Source organism: Mus caroli, unplaced genomic scaffold (genome assembly GCF_978045245.1).
Source record: "Mus caroli unplaced genomic scaffold, Mus_caroli_1 scaffold_16, whole genome shotgun sequence".
In the NCBI taxonomy this organism is placed as follows: Eukaryota; Metazoa; Chordata; class Mammalia; order Rodentia; family Muridae; genus Mus; species Mus caroli.
This window is the reverse complement of record NW_028227271.1, coordinates 4,586,291-4,611,443: the sequence shown is the minus strand read 5'-3', so window position 1 is coordinate 4,611,443 and position 25,153 is coordinate 4,586,291. Positions and strand designations below refer to the sequence as shown.

Sequence of the window (25,153 nt, the reverse complement as noted above, 5' to 3'; positions counted from 1 at the left end):
GCGGGGAGGGTCTCAGGACAGAGGAGCAGATCCTTGTGTGATCCTGTGTGTGGAAAGAGCCACTCAGCCTAGGCAACAAGGGGCGCAGCAGAGTTGGAGAGAGGAGTTCAAAGGAGGTCTGTGGGGAGCAACCACTTGCTGGATGTGAAGCAGGGGATCCCACCCCTGCCTGCTGTCTGGACCAGAGATAGGGGGCACAGCAGGCGAAGCTGCAGGGAGTATCACAACAAGCCAGGTGGCATGGGGTAAGAAGGGCCACAAAGCTTAGCAGGGCACTTAGGCTCTAGAACAGAGGTAGAGCCATGAGACTTGCTGCCGACTGGGTCTGACGTGTAGGGTGTCGGGAAGGGAGAGGCTGCCAAGGAATTTGCCTTGAGTGGGGAACACCGAGAGAAGCCGTGGGAAGGACACAGAGTCAGAGGGATCCAGGCAAAAGAAGTTGTTTGCATGTTAGTGAGGGTAAAGGGTCAGTCAGACTTCAAATGGGCACACTGACTACACAACTGGATGTTCTAGTCTGGAACTCAGACACTAGGGCCGGAGACATAAATCCGCAGTCATCAGCATGAAGCATAAAATCCAAAGCATTAGCCGGGCGTGGTGGCGTACGCCTTTAATCCTAGCACTTGGGAGGCAGAGGCAGGTGGATTTCTGAGTTCGAGGCCAGCCTGGTCTACAGAGTGAGTTCCAGGACAGCCAGGGCTATACAGAGAAACCAAACTGTCTCAAAAAACCAAAACCAAACCAAAACAAAAAACCCCCAAAGCATTGGGCCCGCCTGGGGTCCTGAAGGAAGATGATGGAAAGACTCAGGGACCCAGGCAAGCCACCATGGGGCCGTCTAACCAAAACCCAGGAGCCAGAGGCCTAGAGGGTGCTTCTGCTGAGTTAGGCCAAGGAGGGCTGAGACTGCCTGCTGGGTTTGTCCCTGTGGAGGTTGCTGGTGCTATCCATAGCACTGCATTCTGCAGAGTTCTCGGTGGACTAGGGATGAAGCTCGGTAGCAGAGCTCACACTCTGCATGCATGGAAAAGGCACACAAGAGAGTATGGGAGCAGACAACTGGGGGGGGGGGGGAGGGGGCACTGGAGTGGGGTGGGGCATTGTGGGAAATGAACAGAGATTCCTAAGGAAGTTTTTTTTTTTTTTTTTTTTTTTTCTTGCTATATCTGGGCAAGAGCTTTAGGGAGATGTGGGCTAAGAGTATTTTGTGGGCTTTATATTCCTTTAGATGGGAGAAATCACAGTATGTTTCCATGCTGACACAAGAGTCTAGCAGAGAAGTCAACACATGAAACAAATGATGATGAAGATGGTGGTTGGTGGTGGTGACGATGGTGGCGGTGGTGATGAAGAGGACAGAGGAGATTTATTCTCTCCCCAGGTGACCACAGAGGCACTGGACACCAGTTTCAGGACACCTTGGCCCTGGGACACCTGGGCCTGGACCTGTCCTTTACTGGCTGCGAGACTTTACCAAATTCACAATTTAACACCCAAGGCCTCGAGTGTGCAAGGCAGTTCTTAGAACAATGCCAGCTTCCCTGTGTTGTAGTAAGACGTAACGAAGCAATAAGCATGAAAGTGTTATCCAGAGCGCTATGGGTGGGACAGGCGGCCGGGATTATTCTTATTATTCTAATAACACGAGGGATTATTGAACAGATTCAAAGGTTTACCGTCCACCCAACCGTACCTGCCTTCCCGCTTGCTGCAACCTGACCCTCAGGAAGCAAAGTGCACGCCCTGGTCCTCCACAGGCCGTCTTCCAACTCCACTGGCTTCCCTTGCTCGGGCCTGTCTCTTCTGCTCCCTGCCATGGCTGCTCTCTGCAGCCTCCTGATGCTACTGCCTGGGGCTGGTGGCCCTGATTTCTGCTCTCTTCCTTTCTCCCATCCCGATCCCCCTCCAATTCTCTGAGATTGCTCTTTTGCTTGAGAAAATATGATGTGGAAGGAGGAACACTGGTCCAGGAGCCAGGAGAAGTGGGTATCCTGGGGTAAGTGGTTATCCTGGGGTAACCAGCCATCTCACTTTATTTAGGACTTAGGGTTCCCAAGAAGTGGGATTCCCCACTGACACAGGGAATGTGACAGATAGACTGAGGTAAACTGGCAACCCAGTCTTGACCCATACTTTGTTGACTTGCTGGGTCACCTTACACCAGTGGTTCTCAGCCTTCCGAACGCTGCGACCCTTTACGGCAGTTCCTTATGTGATTGTGACCCCCGACCCCAACACAAAATTATTTCCATTGCTACTTCATGACTGTCACCTTGCTACTGTTTTGAATCATAATGTAAGTATCTAATACGCAGGAAATCTCTTATAGTTGACCCTCATTAAAGGGTCGTTCAACCCCCAAAGGGGCCGTGACCCACAGGCTGAGAACCACTGTCTTAGCCTATTCGTCTGATCTATCTAGATGTTGGTTTTCACACCCGTAAGAGGGGAGCTTGCTGTGTCTAGCTCTTCTGGTCCTCATGTTCCTTGACTAGGTGGCCTTGGGCCATTTAACAATATTCACCCAGTGCTTCTGGTAATCATGAAGAGACCCACAGGGGGCTCCCACAGACCTGACATATTCACCCAAACACTGTTCCCCCTCCACCCAAACACATCTCTTAGTTCTGACCAAGACTTCTGGGCAGGTAACAAAGCACTTCACACATAGTAGATGCTCCATAAAGACCCATGAATGATGAGCCTGTAAGCCCAGCACAACTCTACCCTGCCCTGACCCTTGTCTGACCTCACCTCTCTGACCTGTCATGTTCCCCTTGATACATGACAGAGAGGATGGCTGGAGGGCTCTGCCCATCCTCTGCCCAAGTCCCAGCCAGAAGTTTCTTCTCTCTTAGGGACCTCAGGGACTGGAAATGGCACTAAACAGGCCCAGTGCAACTGAGGCTTGGTCCCAGATCTGACCGCTACTGACAACTCTGTAAGCCTAGGGCTTCCGATGCAGAAGGTGCTTGGCTTTGCTTGCTTTCAGACAGGGTCCCCTGTGGCCTCAAACTCTCTAAGGTAGCCAAGAATGACTCTGAACTTCTAATCCTCCTGCCCCCTCTTCCCAGATGCTAGTTTTATGGGTGAGCACCGCCATGGTGGGTGGGTGGAGAATGGATGAGGCAATTCTTACATCAGTGCTGTCTACCTCACGGGATACATTGGACATTCTTTGAGCCTCTGGAATTTGTGACAAACCTGGGATGGTAGCTACTTAGTGTAGTTAAACAAACCAGAGAGAGAGAGAGAGAGAGAGAGAGAGAGAGAGAGAGAGATCCAGCCATTGATTCACTGGCAAGAGATATCTCTTTGCATGGCTTCCCATGATGTCATGGACACCTGGGTGTGTCTGAGGCACATATTCAGGTGCTTGGGGTCCATCTGACTCAAGGATATATCGGGCTGCCTTGGGCAGGCATCTGTCCATCTTTGGCCATGTTGCCTGGGTATCTGCTTCTAGGCACTTTCCACCGGGCCTCTGGAACCAGATATCCAAGTTCCCAGCTTGATCCTACCATGTCCTAAGATGACCTCAATACGTTATCTGACATCTCTGGACTTCCTCTTCACTGTGATCGCAGAAGAGTGGGACCTATCTGCTAGGTGTGGTGTGTGAATTAAGAACAAAAGAGAGCCGGCTGAGGGACAGTGAGTGCTGGATAAATATTAGCTGAGCCCCAGGTGTGGTGCATGCCTCTAATACCAGGCTCTACACACTGAGGTGGGAGGATCGAAAGTTCAAGGCCACTTTGTTTATAAAAGACAAATAAGTATATATGTACGTAAAGAAGTGAATTAGCTATCACTGTTAACTGAATTTGGTGAGAACAGCAAAGAAGGAGGTCCCTCTGATGGAGACTTTCGCCAGGTATGGGAATCTTCCCAGACTGCTCTAAGACTTACTAATTTGGTCCACACAGCCAGATATCCCTGTGCTCTGCCAGAACGACCTGTCTTCTCAGTCCTGGTCACCTAATCCCCTCTGGCCACTAGCTTCTACCCTGATGTTCTCTTTCCCTTGCCCTGCTCAGAGAGTCTGTCTTGGACACAAGACAGAATTCCCTGCCTGAGCACGGCACCAGCCCTACCCTAGGATGCTGCCGAAAGGTTCCATAGAGACCATAAGGAAGACACAGGGTGGAATGGTCTGAGGAGAGAGTCACAAAGCTGAGATGGTGGCCCCAGGGGCTGGGCCAAACTCACCAACGTGAACACACCCGCTCCCAGTACAGCATAGACTGCGTGGAGCCAGGGGACCTGTGGGAGAGGAAAGATTGGCTTAGCACACAGCTGGCTGGCAGAGGTGCCAGAAGTTGGGGCAGGGCTCAGTCCTGAGAATGGAAGAACAGGGGTAACTCCTCTCTAAGAAGCCACAGTCTGAGAGAGGCTGGTGATTCTTGGGGTGCTCGCAGTGGTTTCCACAGGGGCTTCCCACAGACCTGACATGTTTTCCCTTGGAGCACAGCCCCAGGCTCAGGCTGTTTGCCATTCATTCCCTCAGCCTGGGTCTGGCTCTAGGCTCCTCCTCAGGTCGCCAAATCATCCCTGCTCTATCTGGGGTCTGTTCCTCTACAGAGAGCTCTCCGTCTCTGCCTTGGAAGCAAGAGCTCAGGTGAAGGGGCTGGAGAGACGGACAGCTCAGTGGTTGAGAGCACTGACTGCTCTTCCGAAGGACCTGAGTTCAAATCCCAGCTCACAACCACCTGTAATGAGATCTGATGCCCTCTTCTGGTGTGTCTGAAGGCAGCTACAGTGTACGTACATAAAATAAATATATTATTTGTGTAATATAATATTTATAATATAATAAAACATTTGTGTAATATAATAATAAATAAATCTTTGGCCCAGAGAGAGCAGAGCTGGAATGAGCAGAGGTCCTGAATTCAATTCCCAGCAACCACATGATGGCTCACAATGGTATACTCATGTACTGGCTAATTTTGTGTCAATTTGACACAGCTGGTGTTATCACAAAGAAAGGAGCTTCAGTTGAGGAAATGTCTCCATGAGCTCCAACTGTAAGGCATTTTCTCAATTAGTGATCAAGGGGGAAAGGCCCCTTGTGGGTGGTGCCATCTCTGGGCTGGTAGCCTTGGGTTCTATAAGAGAGCAGGCTGAGCAAGCCAGGGGAAGCAAGCCAGTAAAAGAACATCCATCCGTGGCCTCTGCTCAGCTCCTGCTTCCTGACCTGCTTGAGTTCCAGTCCTGACTTCCTTTGGTGATGAACAGCAGTATGGAAGTGTAAGCCGAATAAACCCTTTCCTCCCCAACTTGCTTCTTGGTCATGATGTTTGTACAGGAAAAGAAACCCTGACTAAGACAACTCATAAACATAAAATAAAAATAAATTTTGGGGAAAAAAAAGAGCTCAGGTGGAAAAAGTCAGCCAGGGTGGGTATGGAAGTGAAGGCATCTGGAGTCTCTGCCAGAGGGCCATGACCGCCCTGCCTCTGGAGGCCAGAGCAGCACCCTTCCGGCCTGTGCTCACCCCCACTGTGAACGCAAACAGTCACAAATATAAGGTGCATTATCCTTTGTGGATCCCTTCCAGAAACCTTTCTAGAAGGTTCCTGGAAACAAAGGCATCCCATCAGCTCAACATGGCTCAATAAAGGGTGCTTTGATGTTCTAGGACTCCTTCCTGTAGCCCCCTCCCATCCTAGATACACAGAGGCCCCCAGGCCAGCTCTGGACCCTCCCTTCGTCAACAGGATCCTGGGAAGAGCCAAGGAGTCAATCTAAACATCCTAGACTTGGTGCCAACTGCCCAGAGGCTGGGGCTGGGCAGCATGGAAGTGTATTAGAGGGGATAAGGAATACCCTCCGACCCTGGCAGACAAGAGGCCATGGGAGACCAGGTACCGGATGTGGCCGGTACCAGATGTGGCCGGAGAGAATGTTGTTGAGTCTCTAATAGATCCAACTAGTTCTTTCCTGTGTTCTTAGGATTTGAAACACCTGTCACGTCTCCAATCTGTTCCCTAGCATTGGTGGCTCCAGCTCCTACACAGTAGGCACTCCTTTGGGCCGGCAGAATGCCAATCGGAGTCCCTGGAAGAGCCCTCTGGTGGGTGGGCATTTGTGAGGTGAGGTGGGGAATCTGCTCCTACGCTGTGGCCAATTCCCCTCCTGCATGGCTAGCCAAATTCTGCCTCTTTGGACTTAGCTGGTCCCCCAGGAGTGCCCCTGAGCCTGCTGGGCCCTGGAGCCACATTGTATCTTTCTCAGCTACAGTCCCCCTCCCCCATCCTCCACCTGCAGGAGGTGGCCGGGAAAGTGAAGCCGGATGCGGCTCATGGAGCTGGGCAGGTGCCCAGGCCTGCCAAGAAAAGCCTCCTTGTTTGCTTGCCCATGCTGCTAACACCTGGGGGCAGGTGCCAGGAGGGCCAGGGTGGCAGGCTGTGAGGCTTTGGCCCTGGGTGGCCCTGCTGGGGTAGGAGAGCATGCACCTTGGGTTATCTCCACCTCCCTCAAGGACTGGTAGACAGACTCACGTATTGGAAGGGCAGGAGGACAGCGAGGAGGAGTCCACTGAAGAAGAGGGTCATGAGCAGCACAAACAGCACACCCTGACAGGAGGTGAAGTCAAACTGCGGGGACACAGGGGGGTTGTCAGCACCGGGCTCAGCAGCCACAGGCTGAGACCCGCAAATTCTGCACTCACCCCCATAACCCAGTGTAATCCCAATGTAGCATCCCCAGACCCAACTCAGGCCTCTGCCTCTCCTCGGCCCCACATAGACCCTCTGACCCCCGGGCCCTCCCCTGCCCACAGGCTCCAGGGCTGACCTTGGTCTGGAAACTGAAGATGGTGACTGAGAGGCAGACGAGAGCCGTGATGACCAGGCACAGCAGCACAGACGTGGTGTTGTAGTAACTGGAGACAGGCAGGTGTTCATCAGTAGGATTCCCGCTCCCCATCCCTCCTCTCATGGGACAGCCCTTTCCTGCCGGGAAGCTGACCTCATGACCCACGTTCCCAGGGCTTACAGCTTCCAGGGCTTCTCTGTCACTCACTACTGGGGAGAAGCTCCCCAGTAGGCAGAGCGGGATGAGTTTATGTTGGTGTCTGAGGGCAGTCTACACCACAAGGAGCCCAGGGCTTTAAAGTCACTTTGTGGATGACATCATCTTCCTCGACACCATCCCTCACCCCAACCCCAATAGCCTGCTTGGGTCTTGGAGCCACTGGCCCTGTAGTGCCTAAGGAGGAGACATCAAAGCCAAGGCAGCCTGTCTATTTGGGTCCCTCCCCCATCCAAGAGCTCCCTGAAAAGATGAGGTACGTGGAGAGCTTCCCTTAGATGTGACCAGATCCTGGCCGCACGCCTACCTAGGCCACTCCTGTCCCATTTACCTTACCTGGACAGCATCCCAGTGAGGTAGGCCATGGACAGGGTCTGCAGGGAGATCAGGGGGCTCATGTTACCTCATGTGGACTCGGGGGCCCCAGGCACACTCAAGTTCTAGCCTGGGCCTCCCCCGCCCCATGCATATACATTATACACACACACACACACACACACACACATTCCTTGTGCTGAGCCTGCTTTCGCCTATATGTGTTTCCATTCAGGACCGAGGCCAGCTAAACAGTGTCTCCCTGGCCAACCTGCAGGCTCCTCAGGCTAGCTGTGCCTTTATCTCCTAGGCAGCCTTGTTCTCCCAGGGAGAGCCTTCTCTTCATTATCCTGCTTCTGGCTGAGACTCCCACACAACCTCCCAAGGACAAGAGACTGGAAACACAGGGCGGGGGGGGGGGCTTCATCCCACTGAGGGAGGGAGGACAAGATGCTATGGTAGAAGAAGGGTCAACCCCCTGCTCCACAGGGGCCCACACATTGGATGTCTCCTGTTTAGACTCTCTGGTCCTCAAAACCTGTGCTGCCTCTGTCCCGCCCCCATCCCCACGCAGAATCTGTCACCCTGGTCGGTCACTTACAAAGATGGTCAGCAGAATCAGGTTCCAAGGGAAGTGTCTCCTGAAAGGCAAGCCACAGGCTTCAGAGAGGATAGATAACCTGTACTCCGTAGAGCCTCTCTCATCATTGAAACCCTCTTATGTGCCCATCCGTTCATCTGCCTCAGAGGCGCAAAGTGAAGGGCAGATGGGCTGGCCCATTTGACTCCAGTTCAGAGAGGGATGAGGCCCTCTCAGGGCTGCACAGCACTCTGATGGAAGGCACGGCTCAGAGCAGATTTTTTTTTTCCGAGACAGGGTTTCTCTGAATAGCCTTGGCTGTCCTGGAACTCACTTTGTAGACCTGGCTGGCCTCAAACTCAGAAATCCGCCTACCTCTGCCTCCCAAGTGCTGGGATTAAAGGCATGCGCCACCACGCCTGGCCAGAGCAGATTTTTAAGATCCTACTAATAGTCCCAGGGGTAGCCTACCCCCCACCCCCCCCCAAGTCACAATCTTACCTGGGTCCAGAACAGCAAGCCAGAGTCAGGTAAGTTGCAAAGAACACGGCACTGTGAGAGAGATGGGTGGGCGAGTCAGAGGGTCTCTCCTGAGCCCGTCTACCTAGCAGCTGGCCCTATGCTGCCACCCCTACCCAAACTGCACCAGGCAGGATGCCAATAGGCAGAATGGTGGTCCAACTCCAAAAAACGGAAGGTGGGGTTGGGTGGGACAGGCCCACCTCAAGCAATATTAAATCTTAGGAGCTACAGCTTCCTGGTCTTACCACTCAACCCAAGCGGCCTCAGAGACCCGTGCTGTCATTAGTGTGTTTGGTTTAGGAAGCACAGTCTCACTACATAGTCCAGGCTAGCCTTGAATTCTCAGTGAGCTTCCCGCTTTAGCCTCCAGTCTCCTGAGACTGCAGACTTCATCACCCCACTCGGCTAAGAGACCTTCGTTAAAAAGCTCAGTCGCACCCACAGGCTCGGGATATAACTCAGAGGGAGAAGCGAGTGGCCAACAAGCGTGAGGGACCTGCCTTCAGTCCCCAGAACTCACGTGGAAAGCTGGGCATGGTGGCATGCTCTTGGAGACCCAGCTCTTAGAGAGTCATAGACAGGAAGAGGGCTCTCGGGGGTGGGGGGTGGGGGGGCTCCTGCCTCTGCCTCCCAAGTGCTGGGATTAAAGGCATGTGCCACCACGCCTGGCCAGAGGGGGAATCAGCTTGATGGCCAGCCCGTCTAGCCTCACCAGGGAGCTCCAGGCTAATGGGACACTGTTTCAAAGGAGGTGGGTGGCTTTCCTGCGGATGATGCCCCCAAACTGGCCTCCATAGACACAGGCACACATGTACACCCACACGGATCCACACGAACACGTGTGTATACCCATACACATGCATTACAGAAATAAAAAAATAAAATAAGCCCATGCTGGACTCCACGGTGTGGTGATGCAATTCAGCACACAGGAAGCACAGGTCAAAGAGCCAGGGACTCCGGGTCATCTTGATCTATTTTTTTTTTTTTTTTTTTTTTTTTGGTTTTTCGAGACAGGGTTTCTCTTTATAGCCCTGGCTGTCCTGGCGCTCACTTTGTAGACCAGGCTGGCCTCGAACTCAGAAATCCGCCTGCCTCTGCCTCCCGAGTGCTGGGATTAAAGGCGTGTGCCACCACGCCCGGCTCATCTTGATCTATTTATGGAGTCTGAGGCTAGCCTACTCCGTGGGAGACCCTGCCTCAGAAATAGTAGGTGGTTGTTTATTTGTTTATTTATATAGTTTTTGAGGCAAGATCTCTTCATGTACCTCTGTCTGGCCTGGAACTACCTACATGGGCCATGTCGAACTTGGTCGATGTTTGTTTTGGGTTGTGTTGAATAAATATTGACACGGTCCTCCCTTCTTCGTGGGCTGTGTTCTCCTTCACAGATGAGGTCAAGCGACTCGTCCAAGGTCTCGAAGCTACCCTGTTGCGGAAGGGCTGAAACCAAGGTACTTGCCAGTTGCAGGGAGCTGCCTTCCAACCACCACTACACAATGCCTCTCTCGTCTCTACCTATATATACCCAGCCCCTTCCTTAGCTGCTTTCATTATTGTTCTTCCCCACCAGGCTATGGACTCAGCACTGATGAGCCTACCCACACCGAGCAGAACAGGAAGCAGAGTCAATTTGTGGATCAGGCAGCCGCCTCCAGTGGGAAGTGGCCAGCCGGTAGTTGACTGCTAAGAAGAGCATTTTGGAAAGCAAGGGTCAAAGACGAGGTGACGGAAGATGGGGGGGTGAGCTCCCAAGACAGACTTCCAACACATGATCTCCCTCAGCGTGGCTTCGCAGTTCCTCAGCATGGCTTTGCAGTTCTTTCTCCATCTCCTCAGAATATCACCTGCCCTCCATGACAGCAATTCCAAACAGCCTCTTCCTTCCCTAAATTTCCCAGGCTGCCTCACTCTTTGCTATGTTCCAGAAAGATCTGAGATAATGAGGGAGGGTCCTGTGGCTCCTGGGCCATCACCTGCAAACCTCACGTAGCGCTACCAGACTTCCTACCCCTCAACCCCTTCCCAGGCCGATGCCCCCAGTCTGCGCTTTGGGTCCTAGGCCCTCAAAAGCCCAGTGACGGCTTACTTTAATGGTCCTGGGGGGTCACCTGGTCTCCCATGGTAACCTCCTTGGCTTCTCCCATCCTTCACTCAGCATCTTCCCTGGTTCTAGCTCCAGCCTCTCAGAAGCTCTCTTGAGAAAGTCTACTCAGTGTCTCTTCATCTCTCCAACCCGCCCAACCGCCTGGCCTCAGCCCCACGTAAGAAGAGCTGGGTTTGTCACAACAGGGTGACCCTGTTGAGTTCGGTTGTCACCTGGTCCTTACATTACCTGAGCTCAATGTCTGGTCACTCCTATTGTTTCCCCAGTTCCACAGTGACACACTTTTGGGTTCCCTCCTCCATTCTTGGCCACTCCTTCTCAGTCTCCTTTAAGGAGACTCTAAAAGAGCTGGATTCTTCAAGGCAGACTCTCCCCCCACCCCGTTTTTTCCCTCTCAGCGCTAGACTGGAACATCTATTTGGCTGCCCAGGGAACGGAAGCTTTTCCGAAACGTATCAGATGTGGTGAGGTAGAGCTGAGGATACCACGAAACCATCCAGCCGCCCAGCCAGAGGCCACAGCATCAGTCTTGGTGCTTGCTCGACCCGCCACACCCAATTAATCACCTGCTCAGCCTCCCACTCAGACCTCACTCTCCCCTCCATCTCCACCACCTCCCTTTGAAGTTGGATCGCCCCTTTCTCTTTCCAATCTGGCTGGGACTATAGCCCTCCTACAGCCCAGTCTTCTGCCCTCCACACTACAGGCTGATCAGAACACAAGTTCCCCACCCCCTGAAGACTTGGCCACGCCCACAGCACAGTCCACCTACCGCTGGCTCCTCACCTCTACTGTCACCGTACCCCACCCACCCTCCTGCTTCTCATCACAACCTGTTCTGCACCCTTGGAACATGCCCATCACTCCACTGGCAAGACTGAGACTCCCTCTTCGATAGGGTTTCCTCTGTAGCACAGACAGCTCTGTCTGTAGTCTCAGCCAGCTCAGCTCGAATGGTCCCTGCTTCCCTATGGCACCCAGAGGCCAGCTTCTTTTCCTGTCATCTAACCTGGAGCCTGACACCAGCCAGTGCCCTTCAAATACAACCAAAACAGTAACAAAGCAGGCAGTGTTGGAATGTGAACCTTTTTCCACTGCAATCGGATGCCAGGTGCCAGAGAGCTGTGGCCATCCTGCACACGGGGGGCGGGGGGGGGGCAGCAGAACCCTCCTGTCCCTAGTGGAAGTACTCAGGGGCTGGAGAGATGGCTCAGTGATCAAGAGCACTGACTGTTCTTCCAGAGGTCCTGAGTTCAGTTCCCAGCAACCACATGGTGGCTCACAACCATCTGTAATGGGATCCTATGCCCTCTTCTGGAGTATCTGAAGAGAGCAACAGTGTACTTACATAAAATAAATAACTAAAAAAGAAAGAAAGAAAAAAGAAAGTTCTCTGGCACTTCTTTCCATAGGGTCTCAGTCACTTCAACAACTATGAAAATAACAACACCCAGCTGTGTGTGTCTGTGTGTCTCTAGCCAGCCCAGAAGCTTCCTGGGACCAAGGGCCTCATGCCCTTTTCTCTGCACTCTCTTGGTTCCTGAACCCTTAAGACAGGCATCAGAGGGAAGGTCGGAGAGACTCAGGATTCCAAAGACCATGGTACAGCTTTAGAGCCTGGTGCCAGAGGTCCTGTCCCAGGCCTGCCACGAGTCTGTGGCCACGGACAAGGATTTAACAGCCAGCCTCAGTCCCCTGTACTGCAGAACAGTAGGACCACCTGCCAGCTCCAGGAGGTACAGCCTGAATACTTAGCACAGGCTTGGCGCTGCACTGCTCTGGACTCGTGGATGGGAGCTGCTTACTGTCGTTAGAAGATGGCTCTCCTCAGCCACCCCCATCCCAGCCCTCACCTCACACTTCTCCTCCTCTGCCTGCTGTTCTCTGGTCCCTCTGCTCTGCCACAGACACCTTGCTCAGTGGGAGCAATCAGGCAATTAGGAGAGAACCCAGTGGAGAGAGACGACAGGGACTTTGAGAAAGCCAGGGCTGCCGGGACTCAAAGAGAGGGGTTGTGTGTGAGCAAGAACAGTCGGTTTCCTGTTGAAGCCTCAGCCCCTGAGACAGTCTGTTTAGTGTCAGATGGGACTGAGACTGAGACTCAGGCAAAGACCAAGTTCTAAACCCATTCGCCTTTCACAGGTGGGCAAGCGTGCGGCTGTCAGGAGGTTCTAGCTTTCTACCCTGGCTCCAATGCTCAGGGGCTTCTCTCTGTCTCAGTTTCCTCATCTGTAAAATGGAGTTGTTAAAGCTATACAGGAAACACTTGGCATGGCGCCTCTCGCATTAAAAAGAGCTGTTTTATTCTCACTGTTGTGAATGCTGTCCCAACAGGAAGAGACAAGAAGGGAACCCTCGGGGAGCATTTGATACACGCACGGGAGGTCAGGAGGCGAGACTCAGGGGCAGGATGGAGAGACTAAAGGGGTATGGAGGGCAGCGTAGACCCTCAGGTAGGCCTTCTGCAGGAAGAGGTGGCAGACTGGTGACTGCTTTGTGGTATCCCAGGGGAGCAGAGGCCACGCCCATTTCCCCCACCTCTCTCCACCTGCTCATCACTGCTTTTTCCTTGAATGTCACCCTTCCAAGGCCAGAATGTCCCTCCCTCCCCATCCCTAGGACTCTGCCCACCTCCCTGAGCTGTGCCTGCCATGAGGAACTCAGGACATGGAATCCCACAGACTGTGTCACAGAAGAGGAGCCAGGACACCATTTCCAAGGTTTGGGGAGGGGGGTGCGGGGGAGCTATGCCTGCCAGACGGTGCTGACGTGCTAGGAGCCATGCCAACCTGTTGTGTGGGCTAGCCAAGATGGCCGTCCCTAGGGCCTCATTAGATGTGCACACAGTTCCTCCCAACTCCCCAGGACTCAGCCCTCCCTCCTGGGCTGCTCGCTGTCTCTCTGTCCTGGGCCCTAGGAACGACTCTGTGTATGACGTCTTCACTCCTGGAATCCTGGGATGGTCCTTCACTGTTACCCTCTGGCCCACTTGTGCTAACGAAAAGCCCACTCTAGGCTCTGGTGGCTCACAGGGGCTTTGTGCTGGGCCCAGCTCCACACTGGATCCCTATTCAAGAACAGGCTGGGCCAGTCGGTGTGCCGGCTCCTCTGCCATGCTATGTCTTGATGCTTAGCCCCAAGGGCCCTGCTGCTCTCTGGGATGTCCTTCTGTTCGTCTGTCAGTCTAGCCCCTTGCAGCAATGCTCCCAAATCCTGTCCACCCTGGGAAGTCTACATCACCCATCCCTAATAACTGCGCAAGCTCCTTTGATTACACACCACCCACTGTTCTCTTATAGGCAGAGGCCTCCTGCCCAGTAGCCCCAGTACAGGGCTGGCTCACACTGGATGCCAATGGGGACCATGGAGAGAAGAGTTTTCGGAGTCTAGGATGGTTCTGGTCTGGAAATACCCCCAAATTATTCCTTAGTTACCAGGAAGGAGGGTCCGAGTCACCTACAGCTTCAAGATTCTTTTTGCAAATGGCCCGCCATGTTCCTTAAAGAGTACAGGACTACTGTCAGCCAAGTGGCTGGCGGGCAGGAGAGACTGCCAGGCAGAGGGATTAAGAGCACAAGTCTTAACTTGAACCCAGCTCTGCCACCGACTAGCTGTGTGATCTTGGGCAAATTACCCAACCTATCTGAGTCTTTAGGTCTTCTGAGGTAATCACACATAGTAGATTTAAGGATCAAATGCAATACTGGACACGGAGCACACAAAACAATGCCCAGCCCTTAATTAGGCGCTCGTTAAGTGGTAGATCTTATGATTAATAATTTCATAAGCATTAATAACAATGTTAATAGGAGTAGCAACATTATCTTTAGAGAAGGTCAAAATACTCCAGCCCCTTCCCTCCTAGGGTCAAGGTACCAGCTCTCTCCATCCCAGGGCCCTAGCCCCATCCCCCACCCCCCAACCAGGCTGCCACCTGCCCCCCACCTCCAGCTGTCAGATCTGAGCAATCCAAAAGTTGCTTCTGGCCATGCTAGGGGTTCTTTGAGGTCCTCCCCCCCTCGGATGTGCAATCTGATGACTTGGATCTTTCAAAGGAACATGGTGGGCATCTCTAGGAAGGAACCTGGGGTGGGGAATACTCACTAGGACGCCCAGTACCAGCCGGGGTTAGCCTGGACATAGTCCTTAACGACATCACTGTAGAAAAAGACAGGGCAGAGTCAGAGGCTAGCCCAGGTCTGTTTCTGCTCAATGTCTGTGCCTGCCCCACGTGGACTCAGAGAAAGGAGGCGGGGCTAGGCTTATCTACATAGGCAGGCTGGGACCCACGGGAGCCTGGAGGAGTGACTGGAGCAATGCCAAATGAGGCATCCCAGACAGCAGCAGGACCCACTCCACACTGTTTGGAGGACTTCTTGCAGGATGCACACTTCTTGCAGGATCCATGGCCCCTCATCTCTCCAAGTGGGCATTCCAGGAGAGGTCTGATGGAGTCCCCCTGTCCCAGGCCTAGCCATGTCCTTCCTGGAAGGCATCCGTCCACATTGCTAACTCACCAGAAGGTAAAGAGAGCCACCACAGCCAAGGTCACCAGCAGCTGGACCAACAGGATGGTATAGACCTGAGAGAGGGAATGATCAGCCTGGAGAGCCCTGAACCCCAGCAAGCCTCTGAGAGGACCTCAGCTCCCAGGGACTCATTTGAATCCAGTCCTCCTTATTGGATACTTCCACCCTCCTTCACAGGGCCACTGGGCAGATTCAGACAAGTGGAGAGACAGGAAGGGTGCCAGACCCTCAGGTGGAGCAGCCTACAGAGCTCAGAAGACAAGGCACAAGGGCCCTGGGTGAGACCTCAGAAGCACAAGCCAGGAGGAGCCGTAAGCTGGGCTGGCGGGAGAGAGGGAAAGCCCTCTGCAAGCAGAGGCTGGGCCAAGGTCCTTCTGGGGGGATTCCGCACAGGGCCCCAAACCCCTCACTGCCCTCTCTCCAGCCCAGAGCATGGAAGAAGTGGTTACCTTTCTAATGAAGAGCCGGCGAACTTTCTGGTCATCCCAGCTGAAGGTGGTGAAATGCTCATGATGTCCTGCAGGGAAACCACCTTCATAGCCGGAGCTGCCGCCTGGGTAGGTGGGTAGAGGCTCTGAGAGTTCGCTGCCAACCCAGCCTTCATGTCAACGCCATGACGTGACATGAGAATGTCAAAGGCTCTCTGGGCCTCTGAAGTCTTTCTCTCCAGTCCCACTGTCAAATACCCCTTTGACCACACCTGCCTACCCTACATCTGTTTTCCTGGTCACTTCTTGCTCTCTCTGATTCTAGGAATGAGCTATTTCCCATCCTCTCCCTCCACAATGGTTGGGGCCCTGGGGACCAAGCTCTGTAATACAAATGTCCCTTCTCTCCTGTGTTCCCATCTCTTTCCCTGGACACTCAAGCTGCTTCAGATCAGCAAGAAACAGACAGTACTCCTGGCCAGACAATGTGTCCTAAGACCAAATATCCTGCCTGACTCCAGCTGCTCTAAGACCCATGGGCCAGGACAGAAGGCTGGGCCTGCTGATACTCAACTGTAAGCCAGGGGGCAACTGTGAAGGAGATCCAAAAGAGGGAGAACACAGTGGGTAGGGTCCAGCCCCAGCCCCAGCCCCAAAGCTCTAGCTTTTTTTTTTTTTTTTTTTTAAAGATTCATTTATTTATTATATATAAGTACACTGTAGCTGTCTTCAGACACTCCAGAAGAGGGAGTCAGATCTTGTTGCAGATGGTTGTGAGCCACCATGTGGTTGCTGGGATTTGAACTCTGGACCTTCAGAAGAGCAGTCGGGTGCTCTTACCCACTGAGCCATCTCTCCAGCCCAGCTCTAGCTTTTTGCAGGAGTAAAGACCTTATAGCCAAATGGACCCACAGGTGGATCTACCAACCTGAGGGACAAACTGTGTGACCCAGAGCCTTCTGAGGCTCTTTTGGTTTGGGCAATGGGTCCACTTCACAGAGACCCAAAACAGAAATTTCCCATGTTCTGTGCCTAGTGGAGGATGCACTGTCTTTGCCCTGTGCCCCTCCTTAGGACCATTCTCAAGCCCTGAATGTATCTACCCTGGTCCCCTCGACTATGCCCATCAGGTCCGGCTAATCTTTCCCTCTTCCCCAGCAACAGCTTCTGCCTTAGTCTCTCAGAGATGACCATGGCGCTGCCCGGTTAGAGCTCTTCAATGGCTCCTCTCTTGCTCACCACTCAAGTTCAAGTTCTTTTTGTTTACTTTTCTGTGTCACGGTCTCAAGCAGACCAGGCCGGTCTTGAACTCACTACATGGCTGAGGATGACTTTGAATTTCTAATTCTCCTGTTTCCATCTCCAGAGTGCCAGGCGAGTTTAAGTTCCTTTAAGTATGCCAGGGTGAGCAGAGTCATCCAGCCACCCCTCATCCTGAGCAGTCCTCCATCCCATGTTCTCAGCCTGACTACATCTGTTCAGCCACCTGCCTTCTTGCCCCTGGACCCAACCCACCAGGTGCTTTCTGAGGGACATTCATTGTTTTCTCCTTGCATACCAACTTGAGACACACTTCAGAGCTTCAGTGGACACAGGAAATCTTCCCTGACTGACTGGCCAGACCTAAGTCACCAACATCTTCACCAATAGTGACAGTTCCAAGATCCCAGCAGTGGCACCTTGGTTGTCGGGCTGAGCAGCCTGCCGGACCATTGCCACTGGCTGTGAGAAGGGACCCTTGAGTCCTCAGCCGCAGGCTGGTGAGATGGCTCAGCAGAGAGAATTGGTGTCCCTTATTGATTCTTGGTCATGGGAGCTGGAGTGTCCAGGCAAGGGAATGGGGGCACAAGAGGGAAGGGACATTTATACAGCAGAGCTTGTTCCTTGGAGCCCCAACCATCATGGAGAAAGAGGATGGGAGATAACTCATTCTTAGAAATAGAGTTGGGAGAGCAGCAAGTGACTGGGAAGATAGATGTCGGGTGGTAGGGGCGGCTCAAAGGGGTATTTGACAGTGGGACTGGAGAGAAAGGCTTCAGAAACCCAGAGAGCCCAATAGGTAGGTCAGGGAGCAGCTACCCAGCTCTCTGTTGCCACATCTGAGTCACTGAGGTAGATATGTATGACAGACAGTCAGCTCCAGAGAGCAGAGCCACAGACGGGACTCTGTATCCCCAGGACACTTCCCATGAGCGAATGTTTGTCACCTGCTGACTGTAAGGATCAGCCTCCTTTCCACCATAAGGGCTTAGAGGGTCGCCCTTAAATAAAGTAGCCATCTCAGCAACCAGCACAGGAGAGTCGAGAGGGCGAATAACTCCCCCACCTGCATTGGCCTTCCAGTACGCCACACTGGAGTAAGGAGCCTGAGCTCTGGACCGAGGGATATTTTTGGAGGAGACACGGACCATGGTGGCCACTCACTCCTTATGAGCAGGGGCTCTGTGAGGGTTATTGTCCTCAGACCCCTTCTAGAACTTTACGGGCAGTGAGAGAGAGAGAGAGAGAGAGAGAGAGAGAGAGAGAGAGAGAGACTCGCCGTAGGGGAGGGACAGTGGAAGAGCAGCAGAGAACCCCCCCCTCGAAAGGTCTGAAAGTTTAAATTAAAAAAAAAAGTTATGTTATTATTATATGCAAGTGCATGCATGACCGTGTATGCACACGTGTGCGTGTGTTTACGATTTCGGTGCATGCATGCTATGAGGCACGTGCAGAGGCCAGAGGCTAATTTTCTGGGGTCCGGGGTCAGTTTTCTTCTTCCACCGTCTGCCCTGGAACCCAGGGATAGATCTGAGGTCATCAGGCTTTTGTGGCAAGGTGCGTGCACCTGCTGAGCCATCTCACCAGCCTGCCGCTGAGGACTTAAGGGTCCCTCCTCACAGCCAGTGACAATGGTCCGGCAGGCTGCTCAGCCGGACAGCTAAGGTGCCACTGCTGGGATCCTGGAATGTCACTATTGATAAAGATGTTGGTGACTCATGTCTGGCCAGCCATGTAGTTCCTACACACCTACCCCATTCTGTGCCTGCCCACCTCTGCAAAACCCAGAGGCAAGAGAGGAAATGATGAGAGAAACTGGGAGGGGAACCCCCAGTCCCTTACTCCCTCACAGAGGTCTGGTCCCACCAAGGTTTCAGCTCAATTGCTGTATGAATGCTGTCTCCCACTCAGAGGGCACCTACACAGTCAAGATCACGGCTGCGTGGACTTTCACGAACCCTTCCTGACTTCTCTGATCTCTTCTAACCCCCTGGTCTGTGTCTCTTCCTTCTATGAGGGCTTATTTATTTATTTATTTATTACTTATGTATATGGGGTTTCTCTGTGTAGCCCTGGCTGTCCTGGACTCACTCTGTAGACCAGGCTGGCCTCAAACTCACAGAGATCTGCCTGCCTCTAACTCCCAAATGCTGGGATTAAAGGCGTGCTCCACCACTGCCGGGCTCTACGAGGGCCTTCTTAGACTAGAACTTGGCTTTTTGTCCCTTAATCACCCCCTCCAGCTGGATTAGCTCAGTGATTTGTAAAGAGCCCCCCCCCTCTCGCTGAGAGCATCCCACAGTTTATCTCTCCTCTCTCTTCCCTTTTAGCATCCTCGTCCTCAGAACAACCCTCCAAAGCCACTGACTACTGTTCTGCACAACTGCACCAAGTACGTACGCTGTGTCTGCAACCTCCTCCTACAGACTTTCCATCTGTGCTGCCCACCCCCCAACCCCCGCCCCCAGCTCCTTCTATGCCTCCAACCTCTGGTCACTGAGAGACTTACTGGGGTCCACGTAGGCCCAGCTTGGATGGAGTGGCACAGCTGTTGGGCCCTGGGGGAAGGTCCCTGCCTTCAGCCCCTCTCCAGAGGTGGCCTCCTCATAGGAGGGTGGTGCCGAGGGCACTGCTGGAGCATCCTTCTTCTCTCCATTTGCCTGCTGCTGCTGCCCCTCGGTCCCGGGGGCCTTGTTAGCCACAGAGAGCTGTAGAGTAGAGCCAGAGAGAGAGAGAGAGTTGCCAGGAGTAGAGACTTGCAAGTCCTCCCCGCCAGCCCCGTGATTCCTGGAATCTAGCTCGGTACTCTCCTAACCTGTCCTAGGGGATGGGACAGACAAGACCCACCCCTGGGTTCTGAGCCTGTAGAACTGAGCTCAGAGGGGTGGGGTCAGCCAAGGGAAAGATAGTTAAGACATTAAACAGGAAATCCACCAAAGTGCCTATGGAGGCCATAGGGCCACCCAGGGAAGGGACTGAGCCCCTGTGGTCCTACAGTTGCCTGACCCATAGGAGACCCTATCACTATTTGTTTTATTTTGTTTTGGTTTGTTTTGGTTTTTGGTTTTTCGAGACAGGGTTTCTCTGTATAGCCCTGGCTGTCCTGGAACTCACTCTGTAGACCAGGCTGGCCTCGAACTCAGAAATCTCCCTGCCTCTGCCTCCCAAGTGCTGGGACTAAAGTCATGCGCCACCACTCCCGGCTGGAGATCCTATTACTAAACAAAAAGGTTCCCCCTTCTCATTGTCTTTCCAACTTGCTCACTATATTCAACCAATTATATTTTACATTGTCATTATTTTTTTTTGGTTATTTGTTTGTTGTTTTTGAGACAGAATTTCTCTGTGTAGCCCTGGCTGTCCTGGAACTTGCTCTGTAGGCCAGGCTGGCCTCAAACTCATACAGATCCTCCTGCCTCAGCCTCCCAAGTGCTGGGACTAAAACTGTGTGTCACCATGCCCGGGCAAGTTTAAAAATGAGGAAACTCAGAATCAGAAAGAGTGTCATCTAAAGTCCCAGGGCCACATGTGGCACCCAGGGCTGCAGGGCTCAGGCTCAGTCCCTGGGGACTGGCTGCTTTCTGCTGGGTTGGAAATGCAGGAGGGGAGTGGCATGGAACAGTGAGCTGGGAAGGAAAAGATGAGCCGGAGGGGCAGAGGGAGGGCAGCTCCTGCAGAGACAGCTTTCCTCAGCCAGAACAGAACGTCAGAACGTCGTTGCTGGAGGAGCTGGAGAAGACAGCTAGTTTAGGCTCTTCCTTCCTGTGAGACAAGGAACGGAGACCCAGGGGGGAACTCCAGTCCACTTCCACTAATCTATGCCCCCTGGCTGGGCACAGTGGACACAGCAGCTCAGTGAAACAGTGACATCTGTGAGTGACAGGGAAGGAAACATTGGACCAGAGAGTATGACAACAAGAAAAACCAAAGAAAGGCCTGGTTCAGACAGGGCAACTTCAGTCTGGCTGCAGGAGGAGGTCCTGCTGAGGCTGACAGGCTGCTGAGGAAGACAGGTGGTCCTTGCAGGGAGACAGTCAAGGAGCCCCCGGACTTCACTCCCTTTACAGCCCAGAGGTGACTGGACTTCAGGAGGCTTATAGCACCCCCCCCCCAAAAAAAAAAAACACTGTGGGAGTGTGGAAGCAAGCAGCTGAAGAACTGAGGTACCTTACCACCAGAACAGAAAGAGGAGTTGGCTCCTAACTACTAGAACGGGGTGGGCGTGGAAGGGGAGGCTTCGATTCCCCGGGCTCAGCTCAGTGTCTCCTGCTTCCTGGAAATGGGACCTGGAGCCCAGGCTGAATAGACTGAAGGTGGGGGGCATGTCTAAGGAAGCTGCCATAGCCCCACCTTTCCACTCATTCCACCCCCGGACCTCTGGGACCCCACCACCCCTCACAGGAGGCATTCCCAAGTGGCCAATGTCAGGAAGCAGTATCACCCCATGACATCATTTCGAGGCCTTTGAGGAGCTTGAACACAGAAGGGTCGGAGGGTCTGAGCAGGGCTGCCATTAGTTCGGAGGTTGGTATCAAGGAAAAAAAGGCAAGGTTTAGGGAGGTCATTCTTCTGCCTTCCCTGCTGAATCAATCCCTAGCACCTCTAAACAGAGGGCTAGAGGACCCTCCCCCTTCACCCGAGGCCCTGGTGGTTGTGTAATTCCACAGGCTGTTGATGTTACATAAGCCATCTGCACCACCCGAGGCTACCCAGGCCCTTCCCTGTAGTTCAGACCTAAAATTGGTATATTGATGTGGGGAGGCAGGAGAATATGTTTTTATTCCAGCCAGTCCCATGTCTGGCCAAAACAAAAATCAAAGCATCCTTCTGCAGGGTTGCCATAGTAACTTCCAACCCCAGGAAATGTATACTGATATCCAGAGTGGAATAGTGAAGGGAGTTGGTTAGGGGGTGTCTGGAAGGAGTGAAAGATCACCCTAACTAAGGTGGAAGGGTCTGGCACTAAAGACACACTCACAAGCATTGCCCCTCAAGGCTCACCCTGGCCCCCAAGAAGGGCTCTCTTTCTCTCTCTTCCTCCCTCCCCCTGCCTCCCCCCCCACTTCCTTTTTCCTTCCTTCTTTCATCCAGCCTGGCTACTAACCGGGCCCAAGGCTCTGAGTTCTGTGATGCCACAACAAGGGGTGGGAGACAGAAGAGGGGAAGGGAGCCTTAGGGTTGGGAAAAGTCCTAAGCCTATTCCTTGAAACGGGCTGTTTGGTCCTCTTGACATCAGCAAAAGACCACAAGAACCTTTGCACTGGAGCCAGGAGAGGATGCTTAAAGAGGTTCAGAAAGCTTTCCCAGGGTGGCAGGGAAGTAGGGGGTCCAGAGAGTGAAGGATGGTGCAGGTAGCGGGGACATGCCCCTACCTTTCCCTGGGTCATGATGTCGTCTCTCGAGGAAGGGGTCTCTGAAGCGGGGATGGCCGCTTGGGTCACCGCAGCCTGCCTGCGTCTCTTCTTTCCTCCGCGTGGATTCTAGCAACATCCACTGCAACCCGGCCAGGCTTACCGGAGCGTACCATCCGCACACGGGGGGAGGGGGAGGGCCTGGGAAGATGCTGCTGCGGACGCAGGATGCTGCGGACCTGAGAGCAGGGCAAGACATGCGCTTTGGCCTCCTCTGCTTCTCTCACACACTTCAGCCATCCCAGGGGACCGGGGAGCTTTGCGCCGTGGAGCAGCAGGTGGATGGGTCCACGGGGGTGGGAGGAGGCACCAGGACTCCCTGACACCCGACCAGCTGATTCTGTCTGCCAGTGTACAGAGCTTGTATAAAAGCCTCATCTCAGCGCAAGCAGCCACCAGCTTCGGCCTTGTTCTCCCCCCACACCCACCCCCCGCCCGTTCGAATGGCCTCAATTTGTCTCCATCTCCACAGCCCTCTCATCGTCTATTTCAGCGTTCACCATAGACTGAGAAAGTTCTGGGTGGCTTGCCTACTCTGCCTCCCACCAGGGCTCCGGGTCCTTAGCCAGCCCCCAGCTCTCCTCTTGCTCTGGTTTACCCACTTGTAAAATGGAAGCAATAGCGCCCCCCTCCCACACCCTGACTCATGGCGTGTCTGAGAGAATGCAGTTTCTGTCTCTTTCAACCTTGCTGAGACAGGTACTTCTGGAGGCATCGCTAGCTCTGCTTCAAAGCTCCTTCTTGCTCGCCGCTATCTGTTCCTTCTCAGCCTCCATCATTTTAATTCCATCCTCTCTTCATTCCACAGTCCACCTACCCTCTTCTTTAGTCTTATCCTAGGGGCTCAGTCAACCCCGATTCCTATTTTCTGAAGTTCCCACAGTGCCTCTGTGAGATTCAGATCTCACAAGCTGGGCTCAAGCCCCAGTTTAGTCAGCTACTGGCTGTGTGACTTTGGCAAGACTCTTACCCTCTCTGAGCTACAGCATCTCTCTATGAGAAGGAGGCTAAGAGCAGGACTGTGTTCTCCATTGGTTGCAAAGCCCTATGGGTAATAGTGGCAAGAGCACACTGAACACAAGTTCTGTCAGGGTGGGAGCTGTGTGAAGCCCGGAAGCAGAATACACTGTCTCAGGTCTCCCAGAGGCCCAGGGCTAGCACTGAGAGCAGGTTGAGGGTCAAATCTCCTAGGAGAAGGTGGGAAATACATCCTGGAGAGGAGTGGCTGATAGCTTTCTGCCCTTCAGGCATGTAGTCCCCAGCCCCTGCATGCCAAGCCCTCCTTTGCTAGGTCGTCCCTGGCTCCTGGCACGGCTGTTCCTGCTGAGCCAATGCTCTCTCTCCCTCTCTACACTTGCCTCCTTGCCTCGGGAAGCCCCCGTGCTTGCTTTACTGCTCTTGTTACATAGTTTTGTCATCCCAAAGCAGCTCTCTGCTCTGTGGGAGTCTTTGTCTCAGCGCTGAGCTTACTGTAGCAGGTTTGTTTGTTTGTTTGTTTCAGGTGCAGGTGTGTGAAAAGCACTCAGATGGATTGTTACTGGTAACATTTCTCAGACAGCTGGCACAGCAGTGCAGAGCCTGCAGTCAGAGGTGCAGGCTGTGCTCTTCCTGGATGAGAGAACACAGACCCAGCTTAGGGCCTGTTACCCAGGGCACAGTGAGTCTTGATTTCTCGCTTGCTTCATGGCTGCTGAGATACGGTCTTCGTGGAGAGCTCTCCCTCCTCCTTTAGTCACAGTTCCCAACCTGGTACCTTGGACCCTTCTTTTAGTTCCTATCCACCATCACTGTTTCCAGTGGCAACTGTTACCTCAGATTCACATTGGTTTTGTTTAGTTCTCTCTCCCCCATCTCCACCCACTAGGGTATCAGCGGAGTGATTTGGGGGTGTTTTACATTGCTAGGTACCTGCAGGTTTAAAACGTGTATGGCACAGATATAGTACTCGAACATTTGGGGACTAAAGGCGAGTGACCCGAGAACGCTCAAGTGAGGGAGGAAATGTTATGAACATCATCGTGTTTTCAGATGTTTTGGCATCACCAGTACAAGTGGTGCTGCCATTGTGTGGACCCTGGTATCTGAAGGCAGTTAGATGTGGTGGTCAGAGCATAGCCAAAGCAGATCCTGCCCTGTACTTCAAAGCTGCGTGACAAACTCGGTCCCCGCCTAGAGTCTCTGTTTCTTCAGTATTGAAAAATGGGCACCGTTTTAGAGTTGATCTCAGTGGCCCATAGAGAGATTCAATGACCGTGCGTGGAAAGAGTTTAATGCAGTGGTTCTCAACCTGTGGGGTCGTGACCCCCTTTGGGAGAGTCAATGACCCTTTCATAGGGTCGCCTAAGACCAGCAGAAAACACAGGTGTTTACAGCATGACTCATAACAGTAGCAAAATTACAGTTATGGAGTAACAATGAAAATAATTTTGTGGTCGGAGTCACCACAACATGAGAAACTGTATTAAAAGGTCGCAGCCTTAGGAAGGTTGAGAACCGCTGGCTTAACCAAAAGAACATCCGGGATGCAATTAGCCTTTGGTGTTAGCTGACTGCTATTCCTTAAGGCTTCCACAATGGTGTTTAGTGGACTCACTGGCTCCCACCCTCAGGCAGCTCGGCTGCACCTTATGTACCAGACACTCATGGTGTCCTCATGGCTCTGCCCTTTTCAGGGTGACCCACTCTGGAAGGGTCCCCATCAGTCTTTCTGCAAGAAGCCTTCTACCACATTCAGGTGTCTGTCTTCCCTGAGCGGGAAGCATGCAGTACAAGCAGGACAGGACAGCTAAGAGGAACCAGTGCTGGAAAGAACAGGAGCCAGCAAGGGGAGCTCCAGCTAGGGCAGGCCCGGGGTCCCAACCCGGCGGTGATTGTTCTCACACTTGTTGGAGGTGGGAAGGTAGGGGGAGTTGTAAGGTTTTTGATCGAGGTAATGATATGTTCAAAGACATCTTTCACAAAGA

The 25,153-nt window shown here is 53.1% G+C and overlaps 1 protein-coding gene across 2 annotated transcripts in view; it reads right to left on the bottom strand.

Annotated features, from left to right (window-relative positions):
- Positions 1 to 22,519, bottom strand: part of Faim2 (Fas apoptotic inhibitory molecule 2) — a 31,855-nt gene extending 9,336 nt beyond the window's left edge. Inside the window, exons 1-11 of one of the 2 annotated variants that reach the window (XM_021184086.3) lie at positions 22,152 to 22,519; positions 19,289 to 19,487; positions 15,541 to 15,608; positions 15,080 to 15,144; positions 14,667 to 14,720; positions 8,435 to 8,485; positions 7,955 to 7,994; positions 7,375 to 7,412; positions 6,802 to 6,889; positions 6,507 to 6,602; positions 4,213 to 4,266 (exon numbers count right to left, since the gene is read on the bottom strand). In XM_021184086.3, the coding sequence (XP_021039745.1) occupies positions 4,213 to 4,266; positions 6,507 to 6,602; positions 6,802 to 6,889; positions 7,375 to 7,412; positions 7,955 to 7,994; positions 8,435 to 8,485; positions 14,667 to 14,720; positions 15,080 to 15,144; positions 15,541 to 15,608; positions 19,289 to 19,487; positions 22,152 to 22,166 (768 nt within the window). In that variant the 5' untranslated portion in view covers positions 22,167 to 22,519. Of the gene's footprint in view, positions 1 to 4,212; positions 4,267 to 6,506; positions 6,603 to 6,801; positions 6,890 to 7,374; positions 7,413 to 7,954; positions 7,995 to 8,434; positions 8,486 to 14,666; positions 14,721 to 15,079; positions 15,145 to 15,540; positions 15,645 to 19,288; positions 19,488 to 22,151 lie in introns of both variants that reach the window. The other variant, XM_021184087.3, reaches the window with a different exon arrangement.
- Positions 22,520 to 25,153: the final 2,634 nt, after the last annotated feature.